The 18,765-nt window shown below is 46.7% G+C and overlaps 1 protein-coding gene across 1 annotated transcript; it reads left to right on the plus strand.

Annotated features, from left to right (window-relative positions):
- Positions 1-3,973: 3,973 nt before the first annotated feature.
- LOC123230550 (zinc finger protein 383-like) lies at positions 3,974-18,489 on the plus strand. The gene is made up of 10 exons (XM_044656682.1): positions 3,974-4,075; positions 4,155-4,293; positions 4,985-5,058; positions 7,877-8,003; positions 8,446-8,541; positions 10,030-10,208; positions 10,800-11,046; positions 11,299-12,099; positions 16,817-16,878; positions 17,746-18,489. Exons 1-10 carry the CDS (start codon positions 3,974-3,976, stop codon positions 18,487-18,489), a joined length of 2,571 nt encoding a protein of 856 aa, XP_044512617.1.
- The last annotated feature ends 276 nt before the right edge of the window (positions 18,490-18,765 follow it).

Raw genomic sequence — 18,765 nt, forward strand, 5'->3', positions numbered from 1 at the left:
CTTGAATTACGAGAACAATTACAAACTTAGGAGATTCATATACCTTACAGTAAATAAAATCCAATGCCTAGATACTCAACTCAAAGTGCAGTATTATTTTGTTGTCTCCCATTTTATATACCTTCTCCTTTCCTTAAACCCAGAAAGAATTAAGAAACCTGCAGATAGTTTAACTATATAATGTCTTTAGCAGTAAAGGAAGGGAGGAAAATATGGAATGGTAGTATCCAAATAAGAGACTTCAGACTGATTGCTTTGGGGAGTGGATTAGAGTCAATTAGGAATAAAAGACCTCTGATTTCCAGAGGCAATGGATCAAGTGAAATTAGATAGCAAAGTCATTGCATATTTAGCAGAAATGCTTGACTCCAACTCCACGGTATTCTAGATAAGGCATTGGAAGGGACTTCAGATACCTACCATTTAGTCCAAACTTCCCTTTCTATAAAATGAGGAAACTAAGGCACTAAGAGGTTATAGGATTTGACTGATGTCATATGCAGAAAATGTCAGAGATGAGAATTGAATGCAGGTCCTCTGACCTCAGAGACAGTACTCTTTTCCCTGTATCAAACTGCCTCTGATTAGCATCTTTTATGCTCAACATGTCCAAAAGGGGATTCATCTTTCCTCTTAAATGTATCCCCCCCCCCAAAAAAAAGGGTTGTGACTGGTACTTTTTTTTCCACTCTAAAGTTCATTAGGCAGCTAGGTGGCACAGTGGATAGAGTGCAAGACCATAGAATTAGGAGGATGAGTCCAAATCTGGCTTCACACACTTCCTTTTTTGGAGGGGAAGGGGGGCCATGATTTTCTTAATAATTTTCATAATAATCCTTAAATTGTCTGTCCCCCAGATCTATTTTCCAGGTCAGTTGTTTTCTCAATGAGGTGTCTCATATTAGCTTCAATTTTTTTATTCTTTTGATTTTGTTTTAATATGTCTTGGTGTCTCTTAAAGTCATTAGCTTCTAATTGCCCAATTCTAATTTTCAAAGGCTTAATTTCTTTCACAACCTTTTGATTTCCCTTTTCCTTTTGGTCCATTCTTCCTTTTAAGTCATTCTTCTCTTCCAATTTTTTTGCATCTTTTTTTTTTAAACCCTTGTACTTCGGTGTATTGTCTCATAGGTGGAAGATTGGTAAGGGTGGGCAATGGGGGTCAAGTGACTTGCCCAGGGTCACACAGCTGGGAAGTGGCTGAGGCCGGGTTTGAACCTAGGACCTCCTGTCTCTAGGCCTGACTCTCACTCCACTGAGCTACCCAGCTGCCCCCTGCATCATTTTTCAGCAGGTTAATTTTGGCTTTCAATGAATGTGCCTCTGTTTCCAGATGATCTACTTGCTTTTCAGGCAATTATTTTTCCTTTTGCCATTTTTCTTCAACCTATCTTATTTGATTTTTAGATTTCTTTTTGAGCTTCTCCATAACCTACATTCAATTCACGGGTTTTTTGAGGCTTTGCTTGAGGTTTCCTGATCTCATCTTCCTTCATTGGTTCTGTTCTTTGGTCTTTACCCCATAGAAGCTTTCAATTTTAACCCCCCCCCCACTTGTTTACTCATTTTATTTACTTTTTTCCTCCTTATGAACTATATGGATTTGCCCCTCTTTTTTGATTTACTGAACCAGAATGTTTGAGCTGTTATGCCCTGAGATTGAATCTTCTCTTTTCTTAGTCCTCTGCTGGTATACTGGATTCAGCCAGTTGAGCTAACCTGCTGAACTGGCCTGCCCTTGGGCAAATCTTTCACTGTAGCCTGTAGGCAAGGGTGTCTAGCCAGGTGGCTTCCCACAAGTTCCTCCTTGCCAGTCCTTTTTAGAGCCCTGGGCCACCTGTGGTAGGTCAGAAGCAAACCCTCATAGCTATAATCTCTATCCTGGGTTCATAAAGTCAGCCTAGTCTTATTGCAGGTCTCAATGCTGAGTGGGGGAGGGTGTCAACCTGTCTCTCCTTTTTCTCATGAAAATAAACATACTGTGCCTACCTTTTGAGTTGTTTTCAGTAGGAGAGTCTCATGACTTCTTCTTATTCAATTTGATTTTCTGTTTTCTTTGAAGCACAATATAAATACTGCTTTTGTTGGAGATGTTTGGGCTTCAGTTGTTTCTGAGCTGCTATTCTAGCTCCCTCCCACACTCCTAAGTCTTCCTTCACATACTTCCTAAGTGACCCTGGGCAAGTCACTTAATCCTGTTTAACTCTGTTTTCTCATCTATAAAATGAGCTGGAGGAGGAAATGGCAAACTACTCTACTACCTTTGCCAAGAAAACCCCAAATAGGATCACAAAACATTGGACAGAACTGAAAAACAAACACAAATACAGAGTTTATTAACAGGCATCCTGGACTCTTTCCCTTGCCTCCTTGTCCATTTGGTGGCCAAATCATCTTGAGTCTACCTGCTGAGTTCCCCATCATGGCAACCACATCTATTCGAGCTCTTGTCATATCTTTCATGAAGTACTACAATATTCTAATTGGTCTCAGCTTCCAGTCTCTGCCTTTCTAATTCATCTTTTATATGACTGCTGAAATAATCTGCCTAGAGTCTCTGATGTCCAGTCAGATACAAAAAAACCTAACTGACTACCCACTGTTTGTTGGGAAAATACCAACTCCATGCCTGGGGTTTTAGAATTGTACATAGTAAGTTCCAGCCTACCATTCTTAACATTTCCCATTACTCCCCTGCACACATAGTACATTTGGCCAAACTGCCCTGTTTCTTGTACCCCACATTCAATATACCATCTTTCATTTCTGGGCGGTTGCTCAGGCTGACCACCCCCCAAAAATCATCATTTCATTTCTTAGGATCTCTAGCTCCAATGGTTCAGCTAATATATCACCTCCAAAGTGAAATACTTTTGGGTCTTCCCATTTAGAATTTCTCCCTCCAAATTATCTCACACTTACTTATTGGAAATGTTGGGTTCTGCCACCATTAAGAAAATGCAACTCCTGGAGGGCGGGGACTATTTTTTCTTCTCTCTCTGCAGCAGTGAGCCCAGTAAATGGCAGTAAAGATGTTTAATGAATAGCTTGACTTAAATGGATCCACTGAAAAAGTATTGAAAAAATAATAGAGACTGGACTACGAGGATACCAGGTTAGGGACTAGTACCAGGGGACTAAGGGCCCTGCCCAACCCCAGCTCCCTTCCAATGGCAGATAAGGGAGGCAGACTGTGGCCTTTCCCCATCCAGACACGAGTGGGTATGAACAACCTGGGAGGTATTTAAACCGGACCCTATAAGGTTAGCCACACAGGGTAGAAGGGAAGGGGCTGTGTTGAGGTGGGGGATGGAAGGGACAAGTGAGTGTTCTGGAGGATGGGGAGACATTTGTAGGCAGCTTGGAGGGAGGCAGAAAGAGAAGGTAAGGGTGGGGATGAAGGAGGAGGGATCTCTGGGGCAGGTAGGAGAAGGGCTGCTTGGGCAAGGACAGGAGCCATCTCATCAGGGGAGGCAGGGAGAGGAGGAGGAAGAGGAGGGGAGGCAGAAGAGAAGAGAGGACAGGATGGCAGAGAGGAGAGATAATAGGAGAGGAGGAGGAGGAGGAGGAGGCAGAATGAGGGAGCAGAGGGAATAAAAGAGAGGGAGCTGGTGACAAGAGGAAGAGGAGGTGAGGATAGAGAGATGATGGGAGGAGAGGAGGCAAGAGGAGGAGGAGGAGAATTGGTGACAGGAGAGAAGTGGAGGGCAGAGCTGGGGGAGGGGAGACAAGATTGCACCCCGGTAATAGCCTCAAGCTTTTTTAGGGAAACCTGAGCACAGGGCCTGGCTGAGAGGGAGCAGGGACTGCGAGGGCTAAAAACCATCTCCTGGACACAAGGAACACAGGGCAGCCTGGCACTGGCCTGGATGTATGGTCCCTGGGACTGACCTGGGGACTGAGCCGAGATTACAAGCCTGGGCCAGGAGCTCGTCCTCAGGCTAAGGCACTCGCAGACCCTCGGGGCAGCCAAATGTCTACATCCCGCACCACGGTTAGAGGTGGGGCTCCTTATCAGGTGCACATGCGCAGCTGGCCCGAGAACTACATTTCCCAGGAGGCTTTGCCAGCCCAGGTGAGGGTGAAAAGACAGCTCAGGTACGACCCAGCAAGGGGCGGGGGGAAGAAGGGAAGACAGCCCCGGATTGGAGCAGGAGCGAGTCGGGGGCGGAGTCGTTAAACGTCACATCCGCTCGTTGCGTTCGTTCTCGGGAGTCCTCCGCTGGCTGGAGGTTACCTCGGCCGTGCTCTGCCCTGAGCCGCCGCTGGAGCCCAAGCCCCGCATTCCGTGCGGTAAGTGGGGAACCCGACGACGGGCCCAGGCTGACGGAGAATGCCCAGCTCTCGGTCTGGTTTGGAAGCTTCGTGGGTGGGACATCTTCTCTAGCGTCAGCCCCGCCCTCTGGGCGAGCCGCGGCGCCCATTGGCCATTGGGGGCGCGGCTTGGAGCCAATGGGAGGTGGCGGCCAGCAGACCCGGCCCCTGAAGGTGGTCCCAGCCTTGGGTCCCTCTTTCGGGGCAGCCCCCCTGCCCTCTGGAGTCCAGGCTCTGGCTCCGCGTACGAACCCCGGGTCTCTCCTGCCCAGGCTGGCTCGGCCTCTTTCTGACTGCCAGAGTCTCCCCATGAGTAGCTTCACTTCTGGGAATGCCCTTCGGCAGCGCCGTCCCCGGGCCCGAGGTTTGCCCTGAAGCTGCCAAGACTCCCCCCGGCCTTCCTGGTTCTCCCCCGGGACTTCCTCCGATGCCAGCCTTCCCATTAGCCTTCGAGGCTCTGCCTAGGGGAGCCGGAGCGCCTCCCCAGGCCGCATTCCGCTGTAGAACGCAGCTTCCCCCGGAGCAGGCGGAGCCTCCTTCTGGACCCTGGGCCGGGCCGCCGCCCTGCTCCTGGGCCCCGAGGGCCCTGGATGGAATGAGCCGAGGGAGGGGGTGGGGCGGGGGCTGCGGGCAGGGCTCCCGCCGGCTCACAGACCCTTCTCCTTCGCAGCTCCGCCTTCCCCTGAGCCTGCCCTGGCCCCCGAGGAGAAGATGGCCCCTGGGCCCCTGGCAGCTGGGCCCCAGGTGAGAGGGGTCGGGGCGTCTCCTTTATTGGGTTACGGCTTCTCGGGGCCTTCTGAGTCTTATGCCCCGAGGCCTGACGGTCCCCCTGTGCCAGCTGCAGGAAGCCGGTCAGGCACGCACATTTGTTGGGATTCCTGAGTGGAAGCTGCCGATTTTAGCGCATGACACGCCTGTGTAGAATCCCTGCGTGTGTGTGTATTAGTAAGAATCCCCCTTCATGACCCGGCAGTACCCCAGCCCGAGCCCTTCCCGGGGAGGCCTCCCGCAGAGTGTCCGGCCGTCCGTTATCCTCTCCAGAGTACGTGCTTCTGTCTGTGCCCCTGGAGGAGGCCACTGTGTTTCCTGGCGACTCCTCCGGACCGCGGCCGCCGATTCTGGCGCTCAGCGTGCCCAGGCATGGGTCTTTCCAGGAGGTTCGTCCTGGCCGGAATCCTCCGCTTCCGTTTTTACTGATTAAAAAAAAGTTACAATTGTGCTTTTCCTGGTATCTTTTATTTGGGCTTTTCTTCCTTTCTGGATATGTACGAGCGTAGAGACGGAGACGGGATCGTTTCGGGGGAGGGACTCGTGCCGGGGGACCATCGAGGCAGCAGACATCTGGCCTTGGGAGGCCGACAATGCCACTGAGATGGGGAGAGGAAGAGGAGGTGGGGCCATGCCAGTGGATGGGAATAGGCCTGCTGGGGAAGGCAGCTGATGAGGTTAATGTATTTATTTTTATGGTTTTATATATATAATATTATATGTGATATAATGAAAAATGTTTATTTAAATATTTCATTTAGTTAAAATGAATAAAAAAGGCTCAGCGGCCCAGGCAAGTGTCAGGGGGTGGTGCTGGGTCCCAGGGAGGTTGGAAGCCTGGCCTTGTGGCACCTTCTGGCTTCTGCAGGAGCCTATTGAAAAGGCAAGAGGTGATGCTCTGACTTTGTGTTTCTGGTTGCAGCCTTATGACAAAGACAAGGAGGGCCTTAAAATCAACAACAGATTTACAGTCTCCCCCAGACATGGTCATGTGTAATTATCTTTAACATTTTGTTTTACTTAATTTTATTACTTTCAAGAACTAATTTTATTTATTTTTTATATTTTTTTTAACCCTCACCTTCCATCTTGGAGTCAATACTGTGTATTGGCTCTGAGGCAGAAGAGTGGTAAGGGTGGGCAATGGGGGTCAAGTGACTTGCCCAGGATCACACAGCTGGGAAGTGTCTGAGGCCAGATTTGAACCTAGGACCTCCCATCTCTAGGCCTGGCTCTCAATCCACTGAGCTACCCAGCTGCCCCCCACAGATTAATTTTAAATTAACTTATATAACTTCAAATGCCTCTCGAAGAGACTACAGGCCAAATGGATTGTTGAGAAAATCAGTTTGCATTGCCAGGATTTTATTTTAAATGGAAAGGAGTGATATTGCCACTGAAGGACAGTGACATAGGAAAATGAAGACCGGGCCCAGGATGGGGCTCTGCGTTTATCCTGAGTTAAGGGGAATACACAGAATGAGTCACCAGAGGACACAGAAGGTGATCAGACAGGTTGGAAGAGACCCAAGAGAAAGCATTATCACAAAAAACCAGAGAGAAGGCAGTATCCAGGAAAGAGTGCTCCACCAAATTCCAGGCTCGGCAATCTACTCACTGATCCACCTAGCTGTCCTGACCTTTTTCTTTTATTATTATTATTTTAAACCCTTAACTTTTCGGTGTATTGTCTCATAGGTGGAAGAGTGGTCAGGGTGGGCAATGGGGGTCAAGTGACTTGCCCAGGGTCACACAGCTGGGAAGTGGCTGAGGCCGGGTTTGAACCCAGGACCTCCTGTCTCTAGGCCTGACTCTCACTCCACTGAGCTACCCAGCTGCCCCCTGACCTTTTTCAATAGCAACTTTAACATACCTTTCCTCCTCCACCCTCTCATTTAAGGACTTCAGTTTTTTACTGAGAAAAATGGAGCCATAATGTATGAATTTCTCTTTATTAAAAAACCCTTTGGCATCACTGACTACTGTCCTTCCCTCTAATCTCTTTATCTTATCCTTTCAGTGGTCTTTGATACTATTTACCATTCATGGTTGCATATATTTGTATGAAAGAAATATGATATTGTAAATAATAGAAATAATTGTTTATGTCTATGGTTTTCATCTGTGGTTTATTGAACTATATATATATATATTTCTGAATTTTTGTTATTTAATCACAGAGAAATAAGAGTAATTATTGGAAAAGGAAATTTTTGTAGTTTATTAAGTATTTAATATTGCATGAAATGAGGGTGACAATAAAAAAGAAGCTTCCATTTAATTAATAAGAATCTATTCAGTCATGACCCTGGATCATTCTAGAAGTTAGGAGAAGAGAAAATAAGAGAACTAATTCATCTGTGATGCTTTGCACTGTAATATCCCAAGTCATTAAACTGTTTTTTTTTTTTGCTTTGTTTGTCCATATCTGTTTTCTTTTTAATTTGGCAGAGATATTGTATTTGACAGGGAGTTCAATACATTAAGAAGATTTTAAAAATACATACTTTAAAAAAATCATTAATGATCCTTAGCATACAGAACTATTAGAGTCTACCGAAACCAAAAAAAGAGGATTATATTTGAAAATATGAATTTTAAAAATACAAAAATAGAATAAACAGAAACTGAATAATTTGTTATGTGCATTTTGTTTCTTAAATTTTTTCTTTAATTTAATGAGGTCAAAACAAAATTTTCTAATTCTTTTTTTTTTTTTTAATATGCCCTGTTTGCCCCCTTACGATGCTTGTTTGTGGGTCTTTGGTAAACTCAAATGTATTTGGTGTTTCAGGAAGCTGTGACCTTTAAGGATGTGGCTGTGAGCTTCAACCAGGAAGAATGGATGTATCTAAACTCTTCTCAGAAAGAGTTTTATAGGGATGTAATGCTGGAAAACTATAGGAACCTAGTCTTTCTGGGTAAGGATAGCTTCTCCAGATTCTCGGGATTTTCCCATTGAGAGGGCCTTTGTTCTTAGTAGATATTTGTAGATATGGATTGGAATAGGCTACTAAATTACCTTACAGCTTTTGAATTCTGTGATTTGTTAATTTTGGGTATTTCCCTTAATGTTTGGAATGCAGAAATCAGAGATTCTTAATCTTTTGAGCCCAAGAGAGACTGGATATACATATGCTTCCTGTTGATCAATAAAATTTTTTGCTTTTTGGTCAAAAGAGATTATGTTTGTAATTTGTAAATTGCTTAGCAGAGTACCTGGCACATAGTAGGTGCTATCTAAATGCTTATTCCCTTTCCCTTTTAGTAATATTTCACCAGGGTACCCCATTGAGCTGATGAATTACTGTATATTCTAATATATTCTTTGAACCTGAGCCATGTTCCATTTCCATTGAGTAGGACTTGCATTTTCCAAACCATATGTCATCTACCAACTAGAGCGAAGAGAAGCGCCATGGATGCCAGAGGGAGACATCCCAAGAATTAGGCATGCAGGTGAGTGAGTCCAACCAAGCAGGCACATCATTGCAGACATTAGCTCAGGTGGTTTTTTAGAGAGAATCCTTTGTAAGATTTTGAACAGAGAGCCCCTCTTCCAGCTTCCTAGGGCTATGAATCCAAGCTGAGCCTGCTTGTCATGAGCCCCTTCAATGAACCTTTGGCCTCTTCTCTCCTTTGTAAGTGTTAAAATGAATGGTTTGGCTAAATATAAGAAAATTATAAATCTTTTATTTATAAAAGAGGTGGAAAGAGTGAAAGTAGAGAAACACAAAAGGGTAGAAAAGACATTAACCTATCTAACTAAACGTTCTAGTGCTTGGCTCAGCCAGGACTTGTTAACCTTCAATCAGAATTAAACTATCTCCAGAAGACAGGAAGGGAAAACCAACTATCCATTCACCCAAGTTCCCTCCAAGAGGCAGGCCAAGACAATGACTGGAGCTGAAGGTGACTCCTGAGCGTGACTCTCTTCTTGAAGTTCACTCTCCACTAGATTCAACTTTACCAGACTGACTCAGCCCAAGTATTTTGTGGCTTTTATGGTGGTTTCCTTTTCCTGCCCCTCTTCACAGGGGCCAATCACAGTTTCCAAATTGTGCAGCCCTGCCCAAGGTCAGTGTTTGTGGGAACTAGTTCACACCTTCCAGGGGTGAATACTCATCAAAAGGGTTCACACTTTCTAAGGGTATGAACAAGTTTCTGACTGAGTTAGAAAAAAATCATGGAACTCTCCAAGTATCTTGCTGGCTTCTCACCTACCACTAGGTAGGATGTGGATTCACTACGTGGTTTGTGAGCTCTTCCACCTAGTTCAAGCTTATGTTGATTCAAAGTTATTGCCAACCAAAGTGTTAACTCCAACTAGGCAAAGAGAACAAAAGGATTCCCTTTTCACAAGTGTGAACTCAAAGAGAACCAAGAATTCCCTTTTACACCTTGGGCATTGCCTCAAGAGTAGCAGTCATATTCTCACTTCACCTCTCTGGATTGTTAATTTTTTTTTTGTACTTCTTAAAGTGTCTTATTTCACCTGCAAAAAAAAATAAAAGAACTGGTCTGGTTGTTTCCTTCTTGCCTTCAGATGTAGATTTTTGTTTGTTTTTAATAAATGTTTTGTAATTATTAAAATTTTTTTACAAGAATATAATGAAACAATTTTCTACTTTATGGACTGATTTTTCTTTATGGATGTAGTCATTCTGAAATCCATCAAGAACTTATTTTTAAAATGGAAAGGTCCATCAAATCCAGGAGATCAGAAAGATCTAGAAGTAACTATATATGGCTGCTAATGTTGGATCCAGCCATGAGCTGTTGGAGGAAGGTGTTCTTTATTTGTTCAGAACTACTGACAATCCTTGATTGCATTTTGCTGGAAATCAGAGTTTGAAAATGCCCTTGTATTCACTTATCCTTAATGACAAGGTACATTTTGTATAGAGCAGCTAAAGGGAGTTTATTTATATATTTTATTTCTTCCAGATTTGGAAACTCAGGAAGAATCTAAGGAGCCCACTCCAAAACTGAGCATTTCAGTGGAACAGTCATCACAGGAAATACTCCAAAGGGATAGTCTCCTCTTTTCCCCACTGAGAGAACCCAAGAAATCTGGTGCTATGCAACAGAGTCATCTGACCAATGAAGAAGAGAATTTCTGGCAAGTCAGAATAACTCAAAAGAAGCCTCGAAATACTTCTAGAGCCCATGAACAAACTAGTCCTGACAGAACCCTAAGACCAGGACCAATCATTTTTCCCCAGCAGATAATAGAAAAGAGTCTGAGTACATGTGACCCACATGGAAAGTATGTCAGACTGCACAGAGATCAGCAGAAATGTAGTCTCAAATATTCAAAGAAAATAGCTAAATATAAAGACTATGGGAGATGCAATAAGTATCATTCAGCCTTTGTTGACAGTTCTGGAATAAGTACTGGAGAGAAGTTTTATGAATTTAATGGATGTGAAAAGATTTCCTTAAGGAAATGTATTCTTCCTGACAAAATTCATAATGGAGAAAAGCCGTACCATAGTAATGAATGTGCAAGTACCTTTTCCTTAAGGACTGAGATTCCCATGCATCAGAACATTCAAAATGGTGAGAAACCTTATCAGTGTAATGTGTGTGAGAAAATGTTTCGGCTAAAAGCCCAACTTAATCAACATAAAACCATTCATACAGGAGAGAAACCTTATACATGTAATGAATGTGGAAAGACTTTCCGACTAAAAGGACAGCTTAATGAACATCAGAAAATTCATACTGGTGAGAAACCCTATAAATGTAATGAATGTGGGAAGGCCTTCTGCAGGCGCTCAAACCTTACTGAGCATCAGAGAATTCATACTGGTGAGAAACCTTATAAATGTAATGAATGTGGGAAGGCCTTTCAACTAAAAGGACATCTTAATGAACATCAGAAAATCCATAGTGGTGAGAAACCCTATAAATGTAATGAATGTGGGAAGGCCTTCTGCCATCGCACATACCTTACTAAACATCAGAAAATTCATTCTGGTCAGAAACCTTATGAATGTAACATATGTGGGAGGGCCTTCTGCATGAGCACAGCCCTTACTGTACATCAGAGAATCCATACTGGTGAGAAACCCTATGAATGCAATATATGTGGGAAAGCCTTTAGGGTCAAAGCACAGCTTAATCAACATCAGTCAATTCATACTGGTGAGAAACCATTTGAATGTAATGAATGTGGAAAAGCTTTTAGACTAAAAGGATGGCTTACCGAACATCAGAAAATTCATAGTGGTGAGAAACCTTATCAATGTAATGAATGTGGCAAGGCCTTCTGCAAGCGCTCTAACCTTACTGAACATCAGAGAATTCATACCGGAGACAAACCTTATGAATGTATTGAATGTCAGAAAGCCTTTAGCCAGAAACTAAAACTTTTTCAACATCAGAGAATTCATACTGGTGAGAAACCTTATGAATGTAATGAGTGTGGGAGGGCCTTCTGTCTGAGTACAACCCTTACTGAACACAAGAGAATTCATACTGGTGAGAAACCTCATGAATGTATTGAATGTGGGAAGGCCTTCCGACTAAAAGCACAGCTTAATCAACATCGAAGAATTCATACTGGGGAAAAACCGTATAAATGTAATGAATGTGGGAAGGCTTTCTGTAAGCAATCAAACCTTACTGATCATCAGAAAATTCATACTGGAGAGAAGCCTCATGAATGTATTGAGTGTGGGAAGGCCTTTAGCCAGAAAATAAAACTCACTCAACATCAGACAATTCATACTGGTGAGAAACCTTACGAATGTAACGAATGTGGGAAAGCCTTCCGTCTGAGCACAGGACTTGCTGAACACCAGAGAATTCATACTGGAGAGAAACATTATGAATGTAATGAATGTGGGAAGACCTTCCGTCTAAAAGCACAACTTAGTCAGCACTGGAGAATTCATACTGGAGAGAAACCTTATGAATGTGATGAATGCGGAAAGGCCTTTGGACATAGGTCAGGACTTACTCAACATCAGAAAATTCATACCGGAGAAAAACCTTATGAATGTGATGAATGTGGGAAAGCCTTCAGATGGATTACAGGACTTACTCAACATCAGAGAATTCATACTGGAGAGAAACCTTATGAATGTAATGAATGTGGGAAAGCCTTCTACTGGAATACAGCTCTAACTAAACATCAGAGAATGCATTCCACAAAGAAACTATATGGATATGATGACTGAGAGAAAGCTTTAATTCAGAACAAGAATTGTACTCACTTTTGCTACATTCTCTCCTGGATCAACCCTCTAACTCTAGGTGTCTCTCAGGTTTCCATCCTGGGTCCCTTTTTCTTCTCCCTCATTATTGCTTGGCAGTCATATCCGCTCTCATGGATCTAATTATCCTCTCTATGCTGATTATTCTTGAATCTCACTTACCTGCCTCAGTCTCTCTGCTGAATTCCAATCTCTCATGCTTTTTAGACATGTTAAAATGCCAGGAGAAATAAAAAAACTCAATATTTCCAAAACATAACAGTATTTTTTCTCCCTAAACCCTCCTCCCTCCTATCTTGCCTGTAAACGTCAAGGGAAGCATCATCCAGTTTCTCCGGTTCTCTTGGATTCCCCATTATTTCTCACCCCCTATTTCCATGCTGTTGCCTATTGATGTCACCTTAACAACTTCTCCCAAATACAGCTCCTTCTGTCTTCTGACACTGCTCCCACCCTATGCAGCTCTCTTCACCCCTTTATTATCCTGCTGGTAGGTCAACCTCCCTCAAATCTCTGCCTGCTGCAATCCTCTACTTAGCCAGGAAAGTGGTTTTCCTAAAGGACAGATCCACACACATCACTCCTCTGTTCCTTAAATCCCAGCATCTTGTTGCCTCCAGGAATAAATACCCTGCCCTCTCCTACCTTGCCAGTCTTCTTATATCTTACTCCCTGGCACCTACCCCTGACCTTCTGGCTGTTCCACGACAAGGCAGCCTAGCTCTGGGCTTGACATTTTTTTGGCTATTCCCAGGTCCTAGACCATTCTTTCGCTCCAACTATCGACCTCCCCAACTTCTTTAATTCCCAGCCAAAATCCCACGTTCTGCAAGATGCCTTTCCAAATCCCTCTTAATTTCAGTACCTTCTCTGTTTTAATGATTCACTATGTATCATGTCTCTAGCTTGCTTTGTACACATTTGTTCCCATGTTGGCATTAGATTCTAAGCTCTTTGAGAGCAGAGACTCGCTTTTCCCTCTTTTTGTTCCTGGTGCTTAGCACAGGGCCTGGTCCTTACTATGGGGATAATGAAAGTTGATTGATGAATCACTTAAAAGTGGTTAAACCAGAGAGCAAAACTTATTCAGCATCAGATTCTTTGTGTGGAAAAACATGATATGAATAGATTATGAAGTATTTAAACCAAAGTTAGTCAACTTTATAAAAAATTAGAATACTGAAATTTAAGGAAAGCCTGTCCCCCAGTGGTTATTTCCCTCCTCATATCCAGAATTCCAAACTTTTCCATGTGAAGTATGGATGAGGTGGGCACTACATAACAGTCTCCCCACTATAAATGTGAAAAATAATAAAGGCTGTTATAATAATATAATTTAGTAATTTAATTAAAGCCATGCTGATAGATAAAGTCATTAGACCACGCGCTTGTAAGAATTCAAAATTCCTGCCTCCATTTTGTTACCTCTCCTCTCTCCCCGAGCCTGCTAGCCAAGAGACCACTCCCCCCTAACCCAGGAGATTATAAACTCTTCCCTGCGTGGAGACGTAGGTGTCCCCACGCCCAAAAAACCGGAACCGGAAACCCATTGGACCACGGGAAATATAGTTTGATAATGTCCATAGAAAATACATATATATACTTAAAGATGACATTTCCCAAATTTCACTTTTACACCACCCAATACATTGAGGTACATGGGAAAAAGTCTAGGTCAGTGACGGCAAAGCTTTTTAGAGATGGAGTGCCATGTCCCACAGCACCCCTCCCCCCCTCAGATGGGAGGGAGGGAGGAAGCACTCCCATAAGGTTGCTGGGCAGAGGGACTTGTGTGGAAAGGGGGAGTGGAGCACCCTGGCCTGGCCTCCCTCTGGCTTTTGTTAAAGTTAAATTAGCTTTAATCTCTATATATCTGCTTTCTCTATTTCAAGTGATTATTAATAAACTCTATGGGGGGCAGCTGGGTAGCTCAGTGGATTGAGAGCCAGGCCTAGAGACGGGAGGTCCTGGGTTCAAATCTGACCTCAGACACTTCCCAGCTGTGTGACCTTGGGCAAGTCACTTGACCCCCATTGCCTACCTTTACCACTCTTCCACCAAGGAACTAATACACAGAAGTTAAGGGTTTAAGAAAATATATTAAAAAAAAAATAAACTCTATGGAAACTAGGAATCTGAAGTTTTTTAATTTAACACTTTCTAGTAATGAACTCTGGCACACCTACAATTGGTTTGTCACCACTGGTCTAGATAGTTCTGGAGAGTGTCCAGGGCATTGTATTCTGGATTATAGTTAGATTAGATTAGAGATTAGGGTTAGTGAGACCCTAAGCAAGTCATTAAGCTCTCCTAGCTGTAGTTTCCCCATTTGTAAAATGTTAATGACACCTATCCCAGGGCCACTGTGAGGGTAAAATAAGCTAATATTTGTTAACCTTTATGTATTATACAAAGGCTAGCTATTATTGTAGTTGGTGACAATGTTCTCTCATCTCCCAAATCTAGTGCATTGCTAAAGCCTATCAGTGTCACCATAGCAACATCTCTAGCATATGTTCCCCTTCTTCTGATCCTGCCAACACTCTGAGCCGGGCCCTCTTCACCTCATGCCTGAATTATTGTCATAGTGGCTGCTGCTGCTGGGCCTGCCTGTCTCAAGATTCTCTCTTCTCTCCACTACCCTCCATTCACCTATCAAGTGGATCTTTCAAAAGCCTGGATGTGATCATGTTAGCCCTACCCCCACCCATCCTTACCAAGGGCTCACTGTTCCCTAAAGGCTCATATACAAAATCCTGTCTTTAGTTTGTAAAGCTTTTCATAACCTGGCCCCTTACAGCCTTGTCCCTTCTGCCCACTGCTCCCACAAGCCCTAAGATCCAAGATATTGGTCTCCTTGCCTTCCTCAAAGGAGACACAACCTCTAGAGTGGAGGCCTTTCCACTGGCTGGCCCTCAGGTCTCAGCTGCACTGCCTGGATTCTCCTGCTTCCTCCAACTCCCACCTACAGGAAGTGACGTGGAGAAAAGGGCTATAAAAGATGAGACCATAGAGGAGATGGAGGTCCTTAGGCGAGAGTTTTCTGGGATTGATTCTTCTACTCCATTTGGTTGGAAGCCACTCTCCTGGGCTGGTAAGACTCTTGCTCCAAAGAGACTACCGGACTTCCACGAGGAGATCGGAACCTTGTCAGGAAGTGAGCTGATATTCTACAGATCAGACTTTAGAATGGTAGGCTAGAAAAGAACTTTCTTCCTTATTTCTTTCTTATACTATATTTATATTAAATTAAATTGTTAAAAGATACTATCATCCTTGTGACTTAAGAGTTAATTTTATAAACAGTGACCCCAACACCCAACCATTTTAAAAATAATATTATTTAACAAAACCAACTTCTAAATATTACATGTAGCGTTTTAATGATTACATATTACATTTATTTTCATTATAACACCATCCTCGCCCTGGCTGGTGCCTTCCCTCTCAGTTCTCTCCCATTTGTTGTTCTGCCTGTGCCTTGTTTGTACTACATAGTTGGAAAATCTTGAACCTCAGGAACTACATTGCCCCAAATTCCTTTCTGTATTACCCACAATTCCTTTTGACTTTCCTATAACCGTCTGTATCTAGTTTGGGTTCTCTCTGCCATGCCCTCACTCTTAAAGGTGAAGTGAGTGGGAAACTTTCTCTGGGTTCTCTAGCTCTCTAGTTAAATCTTAATAAATCTCTATAAATAGTATACTTTGGAGCTACTGACTATTCATTCTCCTCGTTGCGCTGAATTCTGAGAAAGTGGCTCCTGCATTACTTTTCCATCCAGGACTTGGCAAGGTGCCGGGCACAGATGGAGGCTTTGGAAGCACTTGTGCCCTGGGCGTGCCCTGGGCGTGCCCTGGCCCCCGAATTGTCCTTCTTTGCCTGCTGAGGCGGGGCACCCCAGCTGATTCTGTACAGGAAACCTGGCCAGACATGAGGAAGGTTTGGAGATTTCCCAGAGCAAACTCCTGTTGCACATATAAGAAGCCCGAAGGAGAAAGTGACCCCAAAGCCCTAATCCTAGCATGCAGGGCTCCCATTTAAGAAGAGCTCGCGCTCCACAACACCTCCCAGAAGCTCAGAGACGCCCAGGCCTGCCATCTGAAGAAGGAAGGCTCCTTCCCCACACAGTGGGAGGATGGGGGGGTGGGGGGTGTTGGCAGGCCTGGCCGGGATCTGCACCCCAGGGCTGAGCTATCGCTCCCATACTTGCCTGGACACTTCACCCCACAAACTCTTGGTCACTACTGCATGCAGGAGCCCAGCGGTGCGTAATCCTTCCTGACCACACCTGCACTCCCGCTGCGCTGCCAGCGGGCCATGGGCGGGCACTGGGTGTTGACCCTTGTTCTGGCCGTGGGGGCACGAGCTGCTGACCAGGGCCGGTACTAAGAGCGCGTCCCAGCGCCATCCCGGTTTTCCTTTTCACTCGGAAGATGTGAATTGGGACCCGAGTGCCTCCAGAGCAGGGGCCCCTCTTCCCTGCCGCCGGGGCCCTGCCCCAACCCCAGCGCCCTTCCAGTGGCAGCTCGGGGAGACACACTACGGCCTTTCCCGATCGGGACCCGCGTGGGTATGAAGACCTCCCCCAGCTGCTGGGCCTTTCCTAGTACACAGCCTGGGAGGTGTCCGTATAACGGAGAGCAGAAGAGAAGGGACAAGCGCGCGTTCCGGAGGCCGCTGGGAAGGAGGCCGGAAGAGATGGAAGGCTCGGGGCGATGAAGGAGGAGGGAGCTCTGGGGCAGGCAGGAGAGGGCTGCTTTGGCCAGGACAGGAGCCATCTCATCAGGTGAGGCAGGGAGAGGAGGGGAGGACGGAGAGAGAGGACGGCAGAAGGACCAGAGGGAGGAGAGATCAGAGGACGGGAGAGGAGAAGGAAGAAGGGAGGAGGAGGAGGAGAAATGGAGGCCGAGCAGGGGGAGGGGAGACGAGGCTGCGCCCGGACACTGGCCTCAAGCTTTTTTGGGGAAACGTGAGCCCAGGGTCTGGGCAGAAATGGGACAGGGACAGCGAGGGCTCAGAACCGCTCCCTGGACACGAGGCGCCCTGGCACCGGTCTGGATGTCCGGTTCCTGCGGCCGATCTCGGGGGTAAGTCGGAATTCCTAGCTCCAGGTCCAAGTTCGCCCCCCCCCCCCCCCCCAGGCCCGCGCATGCGCAGACCTTTGGGGCAGCCAGAAGTCGGCTGCCTCACCGCAGTTAGAGCCCGAGGCGGGGCTCCTTCTCTGATAGGCATGCGCAGCCTGCCCCCAAAACTACATTTCCCAGGAGGCTTTGCCAGCCCAGGTGAGAGTGAACTGCCCCGAGTGACAAATCCAGGTAATACCCAGCACAGAAAAAAAAAGTAAACAGACTCGGCCCGGATTGGAACGGAAGCGAGCGGGGGAGGGGGGAAGGCGGGGTTATAAGATGTCACATCCGCTCGTTCTGTCCGCTCCCAGGAATCCTACGCTGGCAGACGGTCGCTTCTTCTCCGTTCTGCCCTGAGCCGCTTCCAGAGCCCGAGCCCCGCGGCCCAAGCTGCGGTAAGCGGGAAACCCAAAGACGGGCCTGGGCGAGCGAGGAACGCCCAGCCCCCGAAGCCTTGTTCGGAAGGTTCGCGGGTGGGAGGAGAACCCTGGGCACCTTCTCTGGCGCCAGCCCCTCCCCCTTCGCGAGTCGAGGCGCCCATTGGACGTGGGGGGCGTGGCTTGGAGCCAACGGGCGGGCGCAGCCTCCCGGCCCCGCCCCCGGAGGCGGGCCCTGCCTTGGGCGGGGTCGGGCGGGCACGAAGTGGAGGTGTGGTGCTCCCTGGAGGCTCCGCGGTCTCTCCGGGCCCTCCTACGCTCCGCTCCGCTCCGGCTGCCTCTGGGCCGCAGCTCTTTCCTCCCTTGGCCGACACGGGCTGTGTGATCCCGGGCGAGTCCTCCGGCCCTCCTGGATCAGGCCGAGCCCCGCGTTTCTCCGCTGCCCTTGTGGGCGGGGACCGGAGGCGGGAGCCTGGCCCGAGGGGGGAGGAGGGGCGCAGAGCTGAGCTCGGACCCAGGGTCCAGGCCCTCCCCAGCCGAAGGGCTCTCCCTTGTGCTGGGCTGGCCCGGGAGGCGCCCCCGCGGGAGGGGCAGGCAGTGGCGGCGGCACCGCGGGGAAGGAGGAGCCTTGAGCGAGATGTTGGGGGCACCTTGGCAGCCGGGGCAGCCCCAGGCTGAGAAGGGCGGCGGCCGGGCAGTCTGAAATCCGACTTTGGAAGGGAGGAGCTGCGGAGGGGAGGCCGGGGGTATCTGGGGCGAGAGAAGGAGAGAGGAGCGGGCGGCATTAGGGCCCCGCTTCTGCTCCAGCTCTCCGCCCTCCCCTCCGCAGCTCCTCCTGGTCTGGCCCCTTTTTGCCACCCCCCCCCCCTTCCCCTGGTCTTTCTCTTGGGTGCTTTGCCCCAATAGAAGAGTTGCAGGCAGGGGCCGGAAAGGTCGTGGAGGCCCTGAGCCAGG

This window comes from Gracilinanus agilis, chromosome 1 (genome assembly GCF_016433145.1).
Source record: "Gracilinanus agilis isolate LMUSP501 chromosome 1, AgileGrace, whole genome shotgun sequence".
NCBI lineage: Eukaryota > Metazoa > Chordata > Mammalia > Didelphimorphia > Didelphidae > Gracilinanus > Gracilinanus agilis.